The sequence below is a fragment of the Ascaphus truei genome, chromosome 5 (genome assembly GCF_040206685.1).
Source record: "Ascaphus truei isolate aAscTru1 chromosome 5, aAscTru1.hap1, whole genome shotgun sequence".
NCBI classification, from domain to species: Eukaryota; Metazoa; Chordata; class Amphibia; order Anura; family Ascaphidae; genus Ascaphus; species Ascaphus truei.
Window position 1 is genome coordinate 110,587,827 of NC_134487.1, and position 18,389 is coordinate 110,606,215.

The 18,389-nt window shown below is 43.6% G+C and overlaps 1 protein-coding gene across 1 annotated transcript; it reads right to left on the bottom strand.

Annotated features, from left to right (window-relative positions):
* Positions 1-774: 774 nt before the first annotated feature.
* On the bottom strand, positions 775-18,302 carry LOC142495253 (protein O-mannosyl-transferase TMTC3-like). The gene is made up of 3 exons (XM_075600471.1): positions 16,540-18,302; positions 8,729-8,784; positions 775-1,140 (listed from the first exon to the last, which is right to left on the bottom strand). The coding sequence occupies exons 1-3, from the start codon at positions 16,740-16,742 to the stop codon at positions 845-847; spliced, it is 555 nt and encodes a 184-aa protein (XP_075456586.1). The 5' UTR covers positions 16,743-18,302; the 3' UTR covers positions 775-844.
* Positions 18,303-18,389: the final 87 nt, after the last annotated feature.

Consider the following 18,389-nt stretch of genomic DNA (forward strand, 5'->3'; position numbering starts at 1 on the left):
TACCTCAGGGGGCAGGCGCATCTCTGATGTCACTATCCAGGGACTCAGAGCATACAGCCACTCCCTTCCTTACACAGGGCACCACACCAGGGTGTGAGGGAAAACCTCCATAACTACTGTTGGCAGGCCTGTACCTACCAGGACTTACTGCCAACAGGGAAGATGTACGCAGTCATTATTATGCATGGCTACATTTAAAACCCAGATGTGCCGAGTAACCTTGTATGCATGATAGAATAAAAAAAATGTTTCACCCCCACCCGATCTTCATTTTGACTGATCTTCTACAGATTGCTCGCCACTTAATATACGCTCTATTTCTTCTAATCGCTTCAAAGCAGCAACTCTTATTTTCAATGTCTTTGATTTCTTTTGTTGATTTCTTTTTTATTTCTTTGTCAGTATTTGTCTCTGGTTGGCTTTTTTTAGATTTTGTATGCACTTTGTTTTTTCGTTTTGTGGGTGGGCTATTTTTTGGTACTTCTATTTCTTCCTTCAGTTTTTCAAACTGAGTTTTTTTTTCCTTTGTCTTCCTCCTCCTTTTCTTGTTCTTTCGGCACAGGTGAAACACCAGTTGCTGGAAGAACAGATTGCCCCACGGACTTAAGAGACATCATTTTACTGTGCACTATACTTAGATATTGCTGTATATACTCCTAATGTGGGGCTAAAGCCAGAGTCTCAACTAGACACTTCTCGGCTCTCAACAAGTCTCGCTGCTTAAAATAAACCACACACAGATTGTGCTTCCTTTGCACATTATTGGGATCCATTTCTACAATTTTATTAAAACATTTTTTAGCTCCTTTAATATCTTTCTTCTGATTCATCAGAATGTCCCCCTTCAGTATACTGTAAGGCCTTTAGTGTGGTCTGGGTAGTATCGCAGAAGTTCGTCTAGGGCTGGTAGGGCCACCAGTTCCCTCGCAGTCTGGGAATACAGGAGGGCCAAATTGAAGAGGGCACTTCTGAAGCCAGGTTGAAGCTGGATGGCTTTTTTCATCCATGCTTCCGCTTCAAAATCTTTTTTTTCATCCATGGCCAGCATACCCAAATTAAAATAACCATTCGCATCATGAGGCTCTTCCTCTATGTATGTCAAGAGCCTTGTCTTAGCTTCTGGCCGCAGTCTTGCATCACCTGAAGTAAAAAAATAGAAAGAGAAAAAAGTTTGGTGTACAATTATATTTTTTTTTACTTAAACACAATTGTCCCTATATTCAAGTTTTCTTATTAGCTCAAAGTTACAAGAATTCAATTGTTGCCAAGATAACAGACACCCCACACACAACCACTAGAAGCTGCCCTCTCTTATGCTGGCCTTTCTTCCACATACCTCACCCTGATGGCAGGGGTGGAGGCATGGGGCTGCTCTTCTCTACTATTTACTGTTACTGAACCTTTCCTATTCCTCCCTCTTTCCTTTTCTTACTTAAAGGCTCACACTGTCCAGCTTTTTTCTCCTTTCCCTTTCCATGTAGTGGTCATCTATTTCCCACCTAATTCTAGTCACCCCCCTTCAGTGTCTCTCTCACTTTGAGGAGAGAAAGGAGAACCAAGAGTCTCATTGGGGACTTCAACTGCCATATTGATGACCCCTCTCCCTTGGGCTTCCTGCTTCCTCTCTAACCTATTCTTTTGACCTTCACCAACGGACTGCAGCCAGCACCCAAAAAGACAGCAACTAAGTGGACCTGGTGCTCAGCACTCCCATGGGGAAGGTCCTTTCTGGACCGAAACGTTGGACTAAGTGTGCTTGTATACCATCTCTAATACAGGTTTTTCTTTGCATTATTACCACTTGAGTGCTGTTCTTTGTTTACTCTTCTGGGGTTGACAACTTTTTACTACATACATACATACATACATACATACATTCATACATACATACTTTAAGTTATGGTGGGTGAAAAAGGCAACAAGAAACCTCCACCATATTGCATATAGCAAATGAAAAGGTCACTGAGCACATTCACATGTCTTAGGCAGGTCTGCAACCCTGCCTTTCACCATTACCCCCAGCATACAGTGCTTCCACTGCAGCAAGGGATTCTGGGAAATGACATGCAAATGAGTGTCACCTTTTGTCTGAAAAACCATTGTTACATGGAGCCCATATAAGCTAATACTCGCTCTGTGCGTGAAACGCGTTAGAGGACCTGTCAGGACTTTTTTTGTATATGTTTTTAAGCTAATACATTTTTTAAATGGTCCTCTGTCCTAAACTGCACGTTTTGTTTTTTCTGGCTGTGCTCCGGTTTCTTCTTTCTGAACAAATCTATGCCTCATGATGTAGTGCCTACATCAAGGCTTTAAGCTAGTTTTTCTAGGGGACAATTCAATCTGACAGTATGGAAAAGGACGCCCCACATCGCGTGACAAATCACTAAGTGCATGCAAAGTGTTTATTATTCCTTGAAAAATACGATTGTATTCTAGTATATGATTGTGTGCAAAGTTTAAAACAGTATGGCCCCTCCTGCACTCGCGAACATGTACAGTAGCTGCATCTTTGAAGTGACATTGCATCCAAAGGATACCAAGAGGGTCAATACAATGCTTTACATGTCAATACTGTATATTAAATATTTAAATACAGATGAAACACACCTTACCCCTGAGTGCGTTAACACAAAATATAAAACACGTGTGCCACCTTCTTAACCATTGTTTTCAACACTACTGTTAATACTGGTGCATTATTTAACAGGTGCAATAACATCTGCTACATCTGCATAGGGTAATAAATAAATCTGGAGGTTTCATTAAACAGTGGACACATTTTGTACATACAGCTCAACCCCGTTATAGCGCGATCCGCTATAACACGATTTGAGCGTGGACCCCTGTAGATGGACGTTCACAGAGGTACACAATTGGAGGCTTTTATAAGGTGAAATTATAATAAGGCTTTATTGTGCCTTTTCCTTTTCATCAGGAAATCATCCAAACACAGGGGGGGGGAAACAAAGCTTAATTCCCTTGGGAGTATTTCTAGTGAAATCCCATGCAATTCACAACTCCTAGTTAAGCAGGTCTCCCAGCCCCAAACACATAGCATGACATAAGCAGATAGAAGAAGTCTCTTTAGAATGAAAGTCTTATCTGTTAGCTGCTGCAGAATAAGCTTCTCTGCTCTCCTGGAACGACACCCTTGCATGCACAGAAAATCAGCATCCAGGTTTAGAAGTCTTATGTGGTGTCTTGCAATCAGCTATGCTGGGCAGAGCTCAAGACCGGTCAGCTCCAGAGATGTGTGTTCTCTCCAAAGGTCAGCTCTCATTCAGAGCCAAGGAGTCACTTCCTGTCTCAAAGGCAGGCTTTTTCTACCACCTCTAATCAGGCAGGTGGTGTTAGTTAATTTGCTACCAGCCGTTAACCACCACACTGCTGGATTAGAGGCACATTTGTGAACAGGGATAAGTCCCCTGTTACATACCTCCCCTGTTTGTGGGAAGCTCGGGCTTACCACGGCCAAAGCCCATCTTTCCACTCTCATTTGAGATCTTTCTGTGACTTGAATGAGAGTGGATGGAGGAAGAGAACCCTCTGTCCCGCTGGGATTGGGGCCCTTTCTCCAGTTTATTTTTGTCTCCTCCCGAAGGTGCTTGAGATCAGCACTCCTCAGTCGCTTGAGGAGGACTTTTTCCACGTAAAGTCTTTTTATCGCGTGCGCGGTCATGAGATTTCTGTTGCGTCGGGCACTCCTCTTTTTGTAGACAAAGTGTATGGCAACAGTTGTAGAGCAGTTAGGACTAGCCCTTAGAGTTTTCTGCTCTTGAAGCGGTCTTTCTGCAGTTTCTCCACACCACGGAGTCGCCAGTTCAGCTTCTTTGGGACTGAGTTGCACCTCCACCTCATTTTCCAGAGAACGTCCTATTTTTTCAGCTTCCTCAGCTAAGGATTCTTCTGGCTTTGATTCTACACTCCTACCTCTGTTTGTTGCCTGTTGGGCAGCTGTAGGTTTGGCTAGTGCTTTCTTAGGTGGCTCAAACTTCGTAATTTTGTTTTAAAGTTGCATGGAGTCCCCAACTCTCACTGTACCCTTGTCCTCACGGGCATTAGTTACTGTGGGATACTGGTGCTTGGGCAGAGCCAATACTTTTTTCCGTATTGGAGGAATCTGTAATTTACTGGCCTGCAGAGTCTCAACCTGTTTGAGTGTGTCTTGCAAGTCTCTTCTCAGGGAATCTATCTGCGCACTTTGCTTCCTCTGAGTCTGTATCAGAGTCTCCTTCATATTCTGGAGCTCTGTAATTTTTGTCGTCAAGGTTGCCGCTGCGTCTGTTTTCTCCTTGGTGTACTGACTCAAAGGAATGGAACAGTCTCTCTGTATCTCCAGCTCTTGCTCCAGTTTCTGAGCCTTCTAACGCTCCCTCTCATACAGAGTCACCTGGTATCGAAGCTCCGCTTCCAATGATGCTCTGAAGACATGCAGCGTGGCCTTTAGCTCCTCATACTGCTCTGTGGGGACGTACTGGGTATTCAGACGTTCCTGCAGCGCTTGTACCTCTTTAGCAGCCTGCAGTTTTTCTTCCTGTAGCATTTGCTGCTTCTCCTCAGCATACTGGAGGTGTGTACGCAGACTTTGCAGTTGGTTCTGCAGTCAGTGCTCTGCTTCAAACTTTTCCTTGACTTCTTCTGTCAACTGAAAATTTTCTTCTTTCAGTTTTAAGTTCTCTCTTTTTAATCTTGAATTTTCTCTTTTTTCAGTCTCTGTATTCTTCAGGGCTTCTTTGCAGTCCTCCTTCCATTTACGCACATCTGCTTTGAGAATGACACTCTCCCTGCGTGAGACTTCCTTCTCTAGGTTGAGGGTCTGAAGCTCCTTCTGAGAGACTTTGAGATCTGTATAAAGATTACCAATAGTTTCTTTGGCAATGTCCAGCTCCTCTGTGAGACTGTGTAGTTCCTTTCTGGAAACTTCCAGGTCTGTGCGGCAGCTGTTGGTCTCATGATGTGAGGCATCAAGTGCTCTGCGGAGTGTCTGAACCTCTTTCTGAGATACGTCCACTTCTATCCGGACACTGTTGACCTCCTGTTGTGAGGCATTCAGCTCTATACGAAGAGTGTGAACCTCTTGCTGGAAGACTGTCATCTGCTTCAGTGCCTCCTCATACTTCCGCTTTAGCGTAGCCACCATTTTATCAGATTGGCTCTGCTTTTCATCCATGGCGGAAATAGTAGCCTTTGCAGTATCTAGCTCAGTCTTGAGAGCCTCCAATTCGGTCTTGGCCGCAGAGTAAATTGCGAGCACAGTCTTCTGTAGCTCAGCATTATTTTCTCTCTCCCTTTCCAATTCTTCACAGAGCAGATCACAGTCATGCCTGGCATTTTTCAGGGCATCTTCAGGGATGGTCAAGGGATCGTCACTCATTGGTTCCGGCTCCACTTCCCTGGGATGGTTGGTTGAGGGTTCCTCACTGTTGGCACCGGATAGACACTTCTTTGGGGTACACGACTTCTGCCTTGGGCCCTCTGGATATTCAGTTACCCGCGGGACGAATTGTCCATTTTCTCTAGGCTGCAGGGCAACTTGGTCCCCCTTTTTCTCCACAGGATCTGCGGACGTGTCTGTTCCTTCCACGGTAAGTGAAGAACCGGTTTTCTTTTTCTTTTTCCGCTTCTTTGTTTTGGATGACTCCGTCCCATCCGGAATACTGGGGTCTCCTTCTTTATTTGATACTTTAGCAGCTTCATTATATACGCCAGGCTTTTCTTGCAGTTGCTTTAGCTGACAGAAATATTGGGTGATCTGCTGCTCCTGCTCTGTCTCCTGCTGATCATTTTCGTCATCAAAGGGAGCGTTCTTTTCTGTTCGTGCCGAGTTCAGGCACCCCCACCATTCTTGGGGTGTTTTGTGGGTGTGACTCTGTTTGGGTTCCCCATAAGCGATGTCTTCCTCCTCATCGGACTGGAAGGGCCACTCTTCTGTGCGGTAGGGTTCATTACAGGAACGCTGCATCTTGTCCTCCATTTTTAGGCTATCCGGTGTAATTTTCTTCCTGATCTCAGGAGGCACTATTGCAGCTGTTGCCACTGTATTTGCTAGAACCCCCAATTGTGGTAGTCCTACAGATGGGCATATTTTGCTTGTAGAGGTCGTAGCTCTCACAGGCATCTCTGTAGACTTTTCTTTCTTGGGAAAATTTATTTCTTTTTTTTTTTTCAATATCAGCAGTACTGTGCATGCATTTTCTCTTATCAGGTATACAAGATGTGCAGTTGCTAGGTAAAAAAAAGTCTATTTGCTCTACACCATTTATTTGCTAGGTGCAATCTCTCCGCTTCAGCAACAGAATTTGGTTTTCTGCCTGAGTTCAGTAATTTTCAGTCTCATCTTTGGGTATTATGGCATTCACACTTCACACTTTGGGTGTCTGTTTTTGCTCCCAAGATATATATAGGCAGACTTTTTTACTTGCAGAAAAAGAAACATTCTTTCATTCCTGGCAGGGTGACTCAACACTCAGCATTTGTTTGCTAAAAATTCCCCTGCTTCAGCACAGTCTTGTATCAATTTTCACACTTTTCTGCATATACTCCATTCACAGCTGGTAGCCCTATGCGGTGTGGCAACCTTTATTTGCAAAAATCAGTACCACTAGTGGGTCACCATCTGTATTCACTGCTTCAGCGAAACTTTTGAAAATAACAAACACCTATCCCTTTTTAAGGGCTGACTCACTTCTTGAACCCTGACTATGGCTGGAAGGCAAAACCCCTATTTCAATGACCATATTACACTTTGTGATAGGCAAAATAAGGTTTAGCTACTTCAGCAGTCTCTTCTGGGTTTTTGTAAGTTTCAGTGCAGTGTGTATCCCTTTAACTCTGATCTCTGCTGCATGAGGGTTTTTTTTTTTTTTCAGACTGTTTGTAGGCCAAAAAGCATAACAAAAAATTTCACATAAAAATCTTCGGTCCTTTTTAACTTCAAAGACACCTCTTGTCCCACCTCGGACACCAAATGTAGACGGACGTTCACAGAGGTACAACATTGGAGGCTTTTATAAGGTGAAATTATAATAATATTATTATATTGTGCCTTTTCCTTTTCATCAGGAAATCATCAAAACACAGGGGGGGAAACAAAGCTTAATTCCCTTGGGAGTATTTCTAGTGAAATCCCATGCAATTCACAACTCCTAGTTAAGCAGGTCTCCCAGCCCCAAACACATAGCATGACATAAGCAGATATAAGAAGTCTCTTTAGAATGAAAGTCTTATCTGTTAGCTGCTGCAGAGTAAGCTTCTCTGCTCTCCTGGAACCGCACCCGTGCGTGCACAGAAAATCAGCATCCAGGTTTAGAAGTCTTATTTGGTGTCTTGCAATCAGCTATGCTGGGCAGAGCTCAAGACCGGTCAGCTCCAGAGATGTGTGTTCTCTCCAAAGGTCAGCTCTCATTCAGAGCTAAGGAGTCACTTCCTGTCTCAAAGGCAGGCTTTTTCTACCACCTCTAATCAGGCAGGTGGTGTTAGTTAATTTGCTACCAGCCGTTAACCACCACACTGCTGGATTAGAGGCACATTTGTGAACAGAGATAAGTCCCCTGTTACAACCCCAAATTTTTTTTTTTTAAGTTTTTTTTGCACACACACCGCACACACTTACAGCACACTGCATGCACTCACAGCACACTGCATGCACTCACAGCACACTGCACACACTCATAGCACACTCACAGCACACTGCATACTCTCACAGCACACTGCACACACTCACAGCACACTGCACACACTCACAGCACACTGCACACACTCACAGCACACTGCACATACTCACAGCACACTGCACATACTCACAGCACACTGCACATACTCACAGCACACTGCACATACTCACAGCACACACTCACAGCACACTGCACACACTCACATATATATATATATATATATATATATATATATATATATACAGCACCGACAATGTTTATTCGACTAAAAACCGCACGGCTGGATGCGTGGCGGCAGCGTGGAGAAGCGTTGGGAAGCGGCTCGTTCGCGTGACGTCGGTGACGTCACAGTGACGTGCGCGCCCGGCTTCCCCGGCTTCCCCGGCTTCCCCGACTCCCCTGAAGGTTTGAAATGAGGTAAGCGGGGGAGCGGGGATGCAGAGGGGCACAGCAGGAGCCGCTAGGGGGTCGGGAAGGTATTTAAATTGCGCGCCGATTGGAGAGGGGGGAAACGGAGGGGACGCGGCTGGATGCGGCTGGCGCACTGACTATTCTCAGCACCAGCCGGAGTAAGTCCTGGTCAACCGGCGGCTTTTGCTTCAATAAACATTGTCGGTACTGTATATATATATATATATATATAGTGTTCGACAAATCACCCAAAAATATACTCGCCCAACCAAAAAATCTACTCGCCACCTAGTCCCGCTTTAAAATAAAATACATTTAATAAATTCCTAGTCAGAACAACATTCGTTTTTGACAAATGTATTTATTGTATTACAATTATACTACAATTAGTCCTTGTTACGTGTGTGTGTGTGTGTGTGTGTGTGTCTGTGTGTCTGTGTGTGTGTAAATGTCGGATCTAGAAATAAAAGCCAGATGTGAATGACTAGTTTCCTGAACCCCTTAACCAGTGTCTGGACATCCCCACTTCACAATATCTAAAGCAGCAATCCCGCCTGGGATCTTACCTGATCCGCAGTGTCTCAATGTCCAGGTACCCTCATTCCCGCAATGTTATACATTGGAGGGGATGTGTTCCCTACCTGTCTTTTGGGTTAGGGGGGGTTCCGATGTCTTCCGTGTGAAGCTTGAGTCAGATCTGGAAGAAAGCAGTATAGGTTATTTTGGTGTAGTATAGGACAGCTAGGGTATATAGGGTAAATAAGATATCCAGATACAGAGAGGGTGAGAGAGGGTGAGAGAGGGACAGGGAGACGGACAGGGAGAGGGACAGGGAGAGGGACAGGGAGAGAGAGTGGGTGAGAGAGAGAGAGTGGGTGAGAGAGTGGGTGAGAGTGGGTGAGAGAGTGGGTGAGAGTGTGGGTGAGAGTGTGGGTGAGTGAGAGAGAGAGAGAGAGAGAGAGAGAGAGAGAGAGAGAGAGAGAGAGAGAGAAAGGAGGTGTGAGAGAGGAGGTGAGAGAGAGAGAGAGAGAGTGGGTGAAAGAGAGAGAGGGTGGGTGGGTGATAGAGAGAGAGAGAGTGTGGGGGAGAGAGTGGGAGAGAGAGAGAGTGGGGGAGTGAGAGAGGGTGAGTAAGAGAGAGGGTGAGTGAGAGAGAGGGTGAGTGAGAGAGAGAGAGAGAGAGAGAGAGAGGAGGTGAGAGAGAGGGGGTGAGTGAGAGAGAGGGTGAGTGAGAGAGAGAGGAGGTGTGAGAGAGACAGAGAGAGAGTGGGTGAGAGAGTGGGTGAGTGAGAGAGAGTGTGTGGGTGAGAGTGAGAGTGGGTGAGAGAGAGAGAAAGAGTGGGTGAGAGAGAGAGTGGGTGAGAGAGAGAGAGAGGGTGAGAGAGAGAGAGTGGGTGAGAGAGGGTGAGAGGGTGAGAGAGAGAGAGAGTGGGTGAGAGAGAGAGAGTGGGTGAGAGAGAGAGTGGGGGAGAGAGAGAGAGAGTGGGGGAGAGAAAGAGAGAGAGAGAGAGTGGGGGAGAGAGAGAGAGAGTGGGGGAGAGAGAGTGGGTGGGTGAGAGAGAGAGAGAGAGTGGGTGAGAGAGAGTGGGTGAGAGAGAGTGAGAGAGAGAGAGGAGGAGGTGAGAGAGAGATAGAGGAGGTGAGAGAGTGGAGGTGAGAGAGAGAGGTGAGAGAGAGACAGAGAGAGAGAGTGAGAGAGGGTGAGTGAGAGAGAGAGGAGGTGAGAGAGAGAGATAGAGAGGAGGTGAGAGAGAGATAGAGAGGATGTGTGAGAGAGAGAGAGAGAGACAGAGAGAGAGTGGCTGGGTGAGAGAGAGAGGGTGAGTGAGAGAGAGGGTGAGTGAGAGAGAGAGAGAGAGAGGAGGTGAGAGAGAGAGACAGAGAGAGTGGGTGAGAGTGAGAGAGGGTGAGTGAGAGAGAGAGGAGGTGAGAGATAGAGGAGGTGAGAGAGAGAGGAGGTGAGAGAGAGGAGGTGAGAGAGAGATAGAGAGGAGGTTAGAGAGAGAGTGGGTGGGTGAGAGAGAGAGTGGGTGAGAGAGAGAGAGTGGGTGAGAGAGAGAGGGTGAGAGAGAGAGATAGAGAGAGAGAGAGGGTGTGTGAGGGAGGGTGAGTGAGAGAGAGAGTGGGTGAGAGAGAGAGAGTGGGTGAGAGACAGAGAGGAGGTGAGAGAGAGTGGGTGAGAGAGAGAGAAATTGCATGGGGAATTCCTAGAGCCGCAGCACTGCTCGCCAGCGGCCTAAATCCTCTCGCCACGGGCGTGTAGTTATAATTAATTGTTAAACACTAATATATATATACATGTTCTTCAGTATTTTGTGATACCTTTTTATTGGAGTGAGTGTATGTATGTATGTATGTATGTATATATATATATATATATATATATATATATATATATATATATATATATATAGTGGGGGCTCATGGGTTCCCAAAAAGAACTTGCTGGGATTTTGTGTGTTTTGTTAAATTCTTTGTTTCGTCAGATTTCAAATTACATATATTTAAAGTCTTCACAACATTTTTAAGCAATATCATGAGAAAACATAGCAAAGTAAGATTACATATTTCTACAATAGTATGACAACATTAACACACAAAAAAACTTTACAAATGTATGCCTATTAGAAAAAAAAAAAAATATTTATAGGACCGAACCAAGGGAAATATGAAAATCAAAAACATCACGTAATAGAAACATAATAAATAAATTTGGCCAGTTCGTTTCATACCTCTACATAAATTGTTTCTATTTTCCACTCACACTATATATCTTGATCAAGTAATCCTTTTGTGACTATGTTAGTTGATCTAAGCACTTTCTCCTTTTATTTGTTTTTCCATATAGGCAGTTCTGACTTTCTAGGCCTCATCAAAATTTATCGAGACGTCTTTAATGGCATGTGTAGTTTTCTCTAAATCCATCACCTCCCATACTCTGAACAAGCAGTGGTATATGAAAGGAGCACGTGTTTTCTTCCACATGGCCTCTATCGAACATCTTGTCACATTTAGTAAATGCAAGAAAAGCAAGTTTTTAAGCCAACAACCTAGTATTCCGTCTCTGTGAAGTTATAGTATGCTTGGGTCCAATGGTATGGAAAATCCTGTAATCCTATGCACATAATCAATTATATTAATACAGAATCCTGGACTACCGGGCACTTCCACCATATGTCCAGAATTGAACCTTGACTCCTACAACTTCTCCAGCACATACTAGAAATATTCGGGAAGTACTTATGCAGTTTCTGGGGGTATAACACTACCTGACTAATATCTTATATGTGTTTTCAAGTATTCAGATTGTTAATGTGTATGCTATCTTCCATATGCCGGACCAGTCATTAAGAGACAGCTTAAGCCCAATATTCTTTTCCCATGCCTGGGCATAGCCCGGTTTGTCTATCACGTCTTCATTAGAGATCTCCTTGAAAATGTGTGATAAAGTATATTATACTCCCAAGCCAGAGTTTCAAGAAAACATACTCAAATTGAGACTTGTGCCCGATTACTCTGGTTTTTGTAGCTACGGGACTGGGTATAATTCACTAATTGTGTATATTACCATATCTAGGCTTCCTGAAAGCAAAACTTGTCTTTAAAATACTCAAACGTACTAATCTTATAAATGAATACCAGATCGGTAAATGTAGTCATATCAGCGGCTTTCCAGTTACCAAATTTTGAATTTACATTCCTGATGGGAATTCTGAGTTCCAGTACAGTAAATTTTGGCTAATGGGGAAAATAAGGTAGTAATGGTTCCTGATGCTTATTTCATCCCACAATTTCAAAGTTGCTTAAATATTGGAATGTTCATATAGATATTTGGGCAGATGATTTCTCCCTAGCCATGTAGTTGCTCCTATTTCTAATTCCATCCAGAAGACTCTCTCTGTTCCAACCCATTGCTTGCTTTGGCTTCAGTGACATCAAAGAGGGAGTTTATCTGGGTTTAGAGAGAATATTTATTAAAATGTGACAGACCCAGCCCTCCCTGTGATTTCTGTTCATACAGTGTACTCAAGTTGGTTCTGGGTTTTTTATATTCCCAGATGAACTTACAGATCCTGCGCTGGAAACATGCGAGGAAGTGTTTGTGTGAGGACCGGACACAGGCTCTGCCCGTCAAGCTCGGATCACCTGATTGGCTCTAGCCTTGTTCCTGCCTGCTGTACAGCTCTGCGCCCGATTGGCTCCCCCTGCCATTTAAGCTCAGCCTCTTCTACCGGGAAGTTGACTGAGCATCTCTCGTGATGTGTGCTGGTCGCAAGCATTGTCTCACTTCACCTTAGTTTGAACCCGCTGATTTCTCCAATCCTCGACCACGGCTAGTGACCCCAACCTCTCCACTCCTCGACCTCGGGTTTCTCCCCTACTACTCTGCTCTCTCCTATGCTGACCCAACTACGAACAACGATGAGTCCCACATGGCTTCAAGGCTTCATGTTGGTGTATAAATATTCCCACCTCGGCTTCGTTGTTCCATCCCATTTGTGACGTGCACCAGTTACAGTTTGGCACCTGAATGGGGATAATTTGAAACACATTGTACACTTTGGGTAAGACCTTCATTTTGACACTGTTGGTTCTTCCAATACAGGATATAATTTGCGTTTTCCACAGTTTTAAGTCCTTACTGTAACGGATGTGCTCGCCACAAACCAGGACCGGACTGCAGGGCCAGGGTGGGGATATGGTACACCGACCTGGAGCCGTGGCCGAGAACGGATTGCGGATTCCGTAGTCGTGGGTAGCCGGGTTAGAGTTAAAGAGAGCAGCATAGTCGATATCCAAGCTGGGGTCAAGGCTGGTGGCACAGGAGCGATGGTCGGGGTCACAGACTGTGGTCGGTACCAGGGAGGTCCTCAGCAAACAGGGAAGGCAGGGTAGGCTCAGGAAAAAGAGAAAGCTTCAGCACAGGGAACACCTCAGGAATGGTGAAGGTTTCAGCGCAGGGGTTTCAGCACACGGAAGGCCTCAGGAACCGAGGCTTCAGCCCAGTGAAGGCCTAAGGAACTGAGAAAGCTTCAGCGCAGGGATTCAGCACAGAATAGCCACAGGCCAGGCAAAGCAGAGGTGCTAGTGACAAGCACAGGTTACAATGAATTATACTCAGCCCTTTCCTGGTGGAAGAAGCTGACCCTAAATGGCAAGGAGACACAATAGTTGCAGAGCTGCACAACAGGCAGCAACAAGGCAAGCTGCAACTTAAGTCCAGGAACAGCTGCAGCCAATCACTCAGTTCAGGGAGAGGTTTGCCAGAAACCTCTACAGCCATGTAAGGGTGAGTTCCAGTCAAACCCTAGACTGGAATCCTTACAATTACCTATACTCATTTCAAGAGGGGTGTAGTTTGAGATGGATACCCAAGTATTTGATGGAACTCACATTGCATTCAAAAGGGAAGCTATCTTTCAGTTGACCAACCATTGGCCTGGTAGGCTAAATTCTCAATCCTTTGGATTTGAATAGATTAACCTTTAAATTAGGAACCTTCCCAAATTCTTCCAATAGCTCTGTCACTATGGGACTTCATGATCATAGGGAGGACATCATCCTTATTCCGGAGATATCTCGGTGTTCCCTAATTGCTGGGGCCAGGGGCTCCAGGACCATAGCAAAAGTCAGTAGGGATAGCGGGGACCCTTGACGAGTTCCATTGGATATTTGGAAAGTATTTGATGTCTGCCCATTGAGCTTGATCCTAGCCATGGGATTAATGTATAATGCTTAAACATATTACATGAAGTCCCCAAAACCCATATGCCATATTAGCCTAAACATGTACTCCCAGGGGACCCTGTTGAATGCTTTCGCTGCATTTAAGGACAGTATCATGGCAGGGATTTTGGCGGTGAGGTATAATATTTAAGATTTGTCTAGTGTTGTCCTTGGCATCTCGCCCAGGTATGATGCCTGCTTAATCTAAATTTATTAGGCCCAGTAGGAACCTGACTAATATCTACATTAATAAGCCATATTGGTCTGTAACTCGCAGAATTCCAGTTATCTTTCCCAGATTTTGGCATGACTGTGATGCAAACCTCAAATGTTTTGCTATAAAGACTGTTTCTCTCAGCAACAATATTTGATCATACATTTTAGAACAACTGTGAAGAAACCTGTCTGGGCCTGGCCTCTTCCTGGCAGGCAGACCCTTTATTACCCTATTAATTTTATTGTAATGGTTGCTTATAAGGTTAACCTTAACTATGCGTCCAGTGTAGAGAGTTTCACTTCGTCTAAAAATGTATTAATGGCTGTTTCATTTTGAGCCGTGTCTATCTTTTGGGTCAAATCCAGATTGTATAATTTCTCATAGAATTTCCTGAATTCATCCCTTATTTTGTTTATATTGAAATGATTCTGTTAACCTTTAAGTCTACTAGTTATAATTGTATCTATTTTATTGCTCTTCTCGTAGAATTTTTGTTATAACCACAATAAGGATTTCTCACCTCTATGTGATGTTAGCAGATTATATTTGACTCTAGTTTTGATCAACTCAAAGTACCACCTTATCAGCTGTGCATTTATGGTTTACATCAAATACCTGGATTTGCTTGCTTAGATCCAACATGTCTGTCTCTTATGTTCTTTTTAATGTATGCCTGCTCGAGCAGAACCCCCCTGATCACACTCTTATCAACAGCTCATAGTGTGTCTGAGGCTATTCCATCCACGTAATTTTACCTGAAGCAATTCTCTAATGTTTCTATGACTTTTAGAGTAATATTGCTCTATCAATATGGACTCATTTAGCTTCCATGACCACCCTTCGAATTTGAACCTTTGGCCCTTAATTTTATCACAAATTCTACTGGGGCGTGATCTGTCCACGTAATATTGCCAATATTGTCTTATTAAATTGAAATAAAATTACATTGATCCATAAAGATGTAATAAATTCTTGAATAATTATTATGTGGCTGTGAGAACGTGTAGTCCTTGCCAGACTGGTTCATAGCTCACCTTGTGTATTGATGTAATTTGGATCAGGGCTGTTTTAAAGCATCTGAGATATCTTTTGCGGAATTGAGTACACTGACTAGAAGTTTCAATCATTGAATTAAGCGCCATATTAGAGTCACCCTTTAGGAATACCGCCCAGTGTCTGAATGTTTATTTGCTTTTGTACATTCTTCAAAATATCTATCTGGCCAGTGTTTAACGCATGAATGTTTGCAAAGGTAATTTTTTGTTCCTTATATTTCCATTTCACAAGGAATATATATATATATATATATATATAGTTATACGTTACCGTTCCAAGGATTGGTAAACAAGAGACAGCACTCAATGTTGAAGATCAAAGTGTATTAGTGAAAGCAAAAATACATCCAGAAACCCAACGTTTCGGTCCTACAGAATGGGACCTTCCTCAGGGGGATACAAAAAATCCTTTTTGTATCCCCCTGAGGAAGGTCCCATTCTGTAGGACCGAAACGTTGGGTTTCTGGATGTATTTTTGCTTTCACTAATACACTTTGATCTTCAACATTGAGTGCTGTCTCTTGTTTACCAATCCTTGGAACGGTAACGTATAACTACATTCTCTATATGGGACGTGCACCTGTGGCTTAACAGCACCTATTGGAGTGCCAACTGCCTTATCTGAATATATATATATATATATATATATTTAATCTTGTAATTGTTATGCAATACAATTTCCACTTCATTTTTCTTGGCCCTAGAGAAATTAAAGTAAGCATGGGTTAATGGTTTGTCTAACAGTTTTGGTTCCTCCCCCACACAATAAAAATCTCCTGCATAAAAAAAATAACCTGATCCTTGCTTTTTTTTTTTTTTACTTCATTAGAGCCAATTTTATTTCAGCAGAAGAGTTTAGTCCCTTTATATTCATTCAATGTCACTATTTTATGCAACATATTTAATTTAGATAACAGGAAACCCATATGCTGGCATATCTAATGGTTCCCCACCCTCTGGAATCAGGACATCATTACACATTACTCTCATTTCTGCACATTTTGTAATGATGACATTGGACTGCATTACAAAAAACACAAATACATTCAAACAGTAACGTATACAAATAAAACAATAAAGAGATCTTTAAATGTGATCCTCCATTTCTTCCAGAAAATATTATCCTCCCAGAATGGTCTGCAAGTATTGCCTGCCACGCAATGGCTTTTCCCCCCAGATACAAGTGCTAGAGAAGGTAATTAAGTGGCACCGACCAACCATCCCCCCGAGCACTGGGGGAGTATACATATACATTTATCCATAACTATACTTGTAACTGGGGGTGATTCTAATACACAGTTGTGGATAAAACTTTTCAAAAACAATTTTAGAAGAGAAAAGAATAGGGGAGGAAACGGAGCATTCTGCCCCACTTTTTCAGCACATATGTAACGTTGCTGACTGTAAGACAGGATACGGACCCGCAGGGCAGAGGTAGGGAGTAATACACCAACCTTGGCGTGGGATCAGAGGCTTGGGATGCTGGGGTAGTCAGGTATGGCTCCGGGGTCGAAGCAGGCGGCAGGCAAAGGGCAGTCAGGACCGGTTCCAAGGTAGAGGTGGGCAGCAGGCAAGGGGTAGTCAGGTTCAGTTCCAAGGTCAAGACAGGCAGCAGGCAAAGCAGAGCTGACAGGACAAGGCAACAAGTACTTTGCATGAGCAAAGTCCAAGGGCAAATGTCTGCTATTTAAAAGCCAGTGAGAGGCTTACTTTCTGTCAGGGAAGAAAGGGCAGGATTTGCCAGGAAGCAAGATGTCTGTGGTAGCTTTACACAAGATGACATCACTTCCTGTCAGCAGTCATCCAGGATGTTTCAGACAGATGACTTATAACATTCATCTTATGTATACACTATAACAGGCAATAATAAACAACATATTTCCAAGTTTTTTGTAAACTAAACATATTTAAATGAAAATACTGTTTACTGTGTAAAAGTTTTTACAGCTCAGTCTACGGAGCTTTAGCCTTAAGTATCTGCATGACAGCATATGTTTGTCTATATTTATGGCTCTGGTATGATCTCTTTTCCCCCAGGTCCAGGGAGCTTCCTCCAGTTATACCCTTACTCAAAAATAACAAGCTTGACCCAAACTCTCTCTCTAATGATCACCCTGTCTCCCTCCTGCCATATCCCTCTGAACTCCATGAACGCCTTGTATTCTCTCGTTTGCTCCATTTTCTTATCACCTACTCTCTCCTAGCTCCATTCCAATCTGGCTTCCGCACTGCCACTCCCCTGAAACAGCTCTCACAAAATGAATGACCTCCATGCTGTAAAAGACAAAAGTCACTACACTTTGCTCATATTACTCGACCTCTCTGTAGCCTTTAATATGGTGGAGCACCCTCTGCTCCTTCACATTCTCCATTCACTTGCTATCCATAACAGATCTATCCTGGATTTCCTCTTACCTCTTACTTTGTGCCTCGTTTTCCAACACCACCTCTGACTCCTCTGTCAATCTCAGTGGGCGTACCCCAGGGATCGGTCCTGGGACATCTTCGCTTTTCTCTTTACACCCTCTCTCTATCACATTCCTAGGGTTTAAATATCCCCTCTATGTTGATGACACACTAATTTACCTTTCAAACCCTGATCTTACACCTGCTGTACAGACCAAAGTCCCAGAATGTCTCTCCGCTGACTCAAAATTAGCATGTCAAAAAGAGAACTTCTCAGATTTCCTCCCAAGCTTTTCCCTACTGCCCATTTTCACATTACTGTTGGCAGTACTAGCATATATCCAGTATCACAAGCACGCTGCCCAATGGTCACATTTGACTCCTCACATTCTCCTCTCATATTCACAATGTAGCTAAAATCTATTTTTACCTCTAACATTGCAAAGATACACCCTTTCCAGTGTCCCCCTACTGCTAAACTCTAATGCATTATCTCCCATCTCGGCTGTTGTAACCTTCTCCTGTCTGGCCTGCCTACATCTCACCTCTCATCTATCTCCCCATTCAATCTATCCTAAATGCTGGTGCTAGAATCACTTTACTTTCTTTTTGTGTGTGTTAAATAATGTATTTTTGAATGTACTGTACATACTGTATCGTTCACAAAACACTGGACCTGAATCTAAAAAGCAGTCTTCATAATGGATATGCTAGAACTGAAAAAGTTACTGGCTGTACGAGACCGCAAATTGATATGAATTTTGAAGGTATTTGAGGCCCACACTGGTGGTCCAAGGACTATACTTACAGTTGTGTGAAAAAGAAAGCACACCCTCTTTGAATTCTATGGTTTTACATATCAGGACATAATAACAATCTGTTCCTTAGCAAGTCTTAA

What these genes read in the sequence shown, in the direction of transcription:
- LOC142495253 (XM_075600471.1), bottom strand. Translation starts at nt 16,742, where the DNA reads ATGCAAAGTACTTGTTGCCTTGTCCTGTCAGCTCTGCTTTGCCTGCTG. An exon ending in GCCTCTGATCCCACGCCAAG is followed by an intron (nt 8,785 to 16,539) that starts GTTGGTGTATTA and finishes GCTTTCTTCCAG; the next exon opens with ATCTGACTCAAGCTTCACAC. An exon ending in CCCCCTAACCCAAAAGACAG is followed by an intron (nt 1,141 to 8,728) that starts GTAGGGAACACA and finishes TTTTTACTTCAG; the next exon opens with GTGATGCAAGACTGCGGCCA.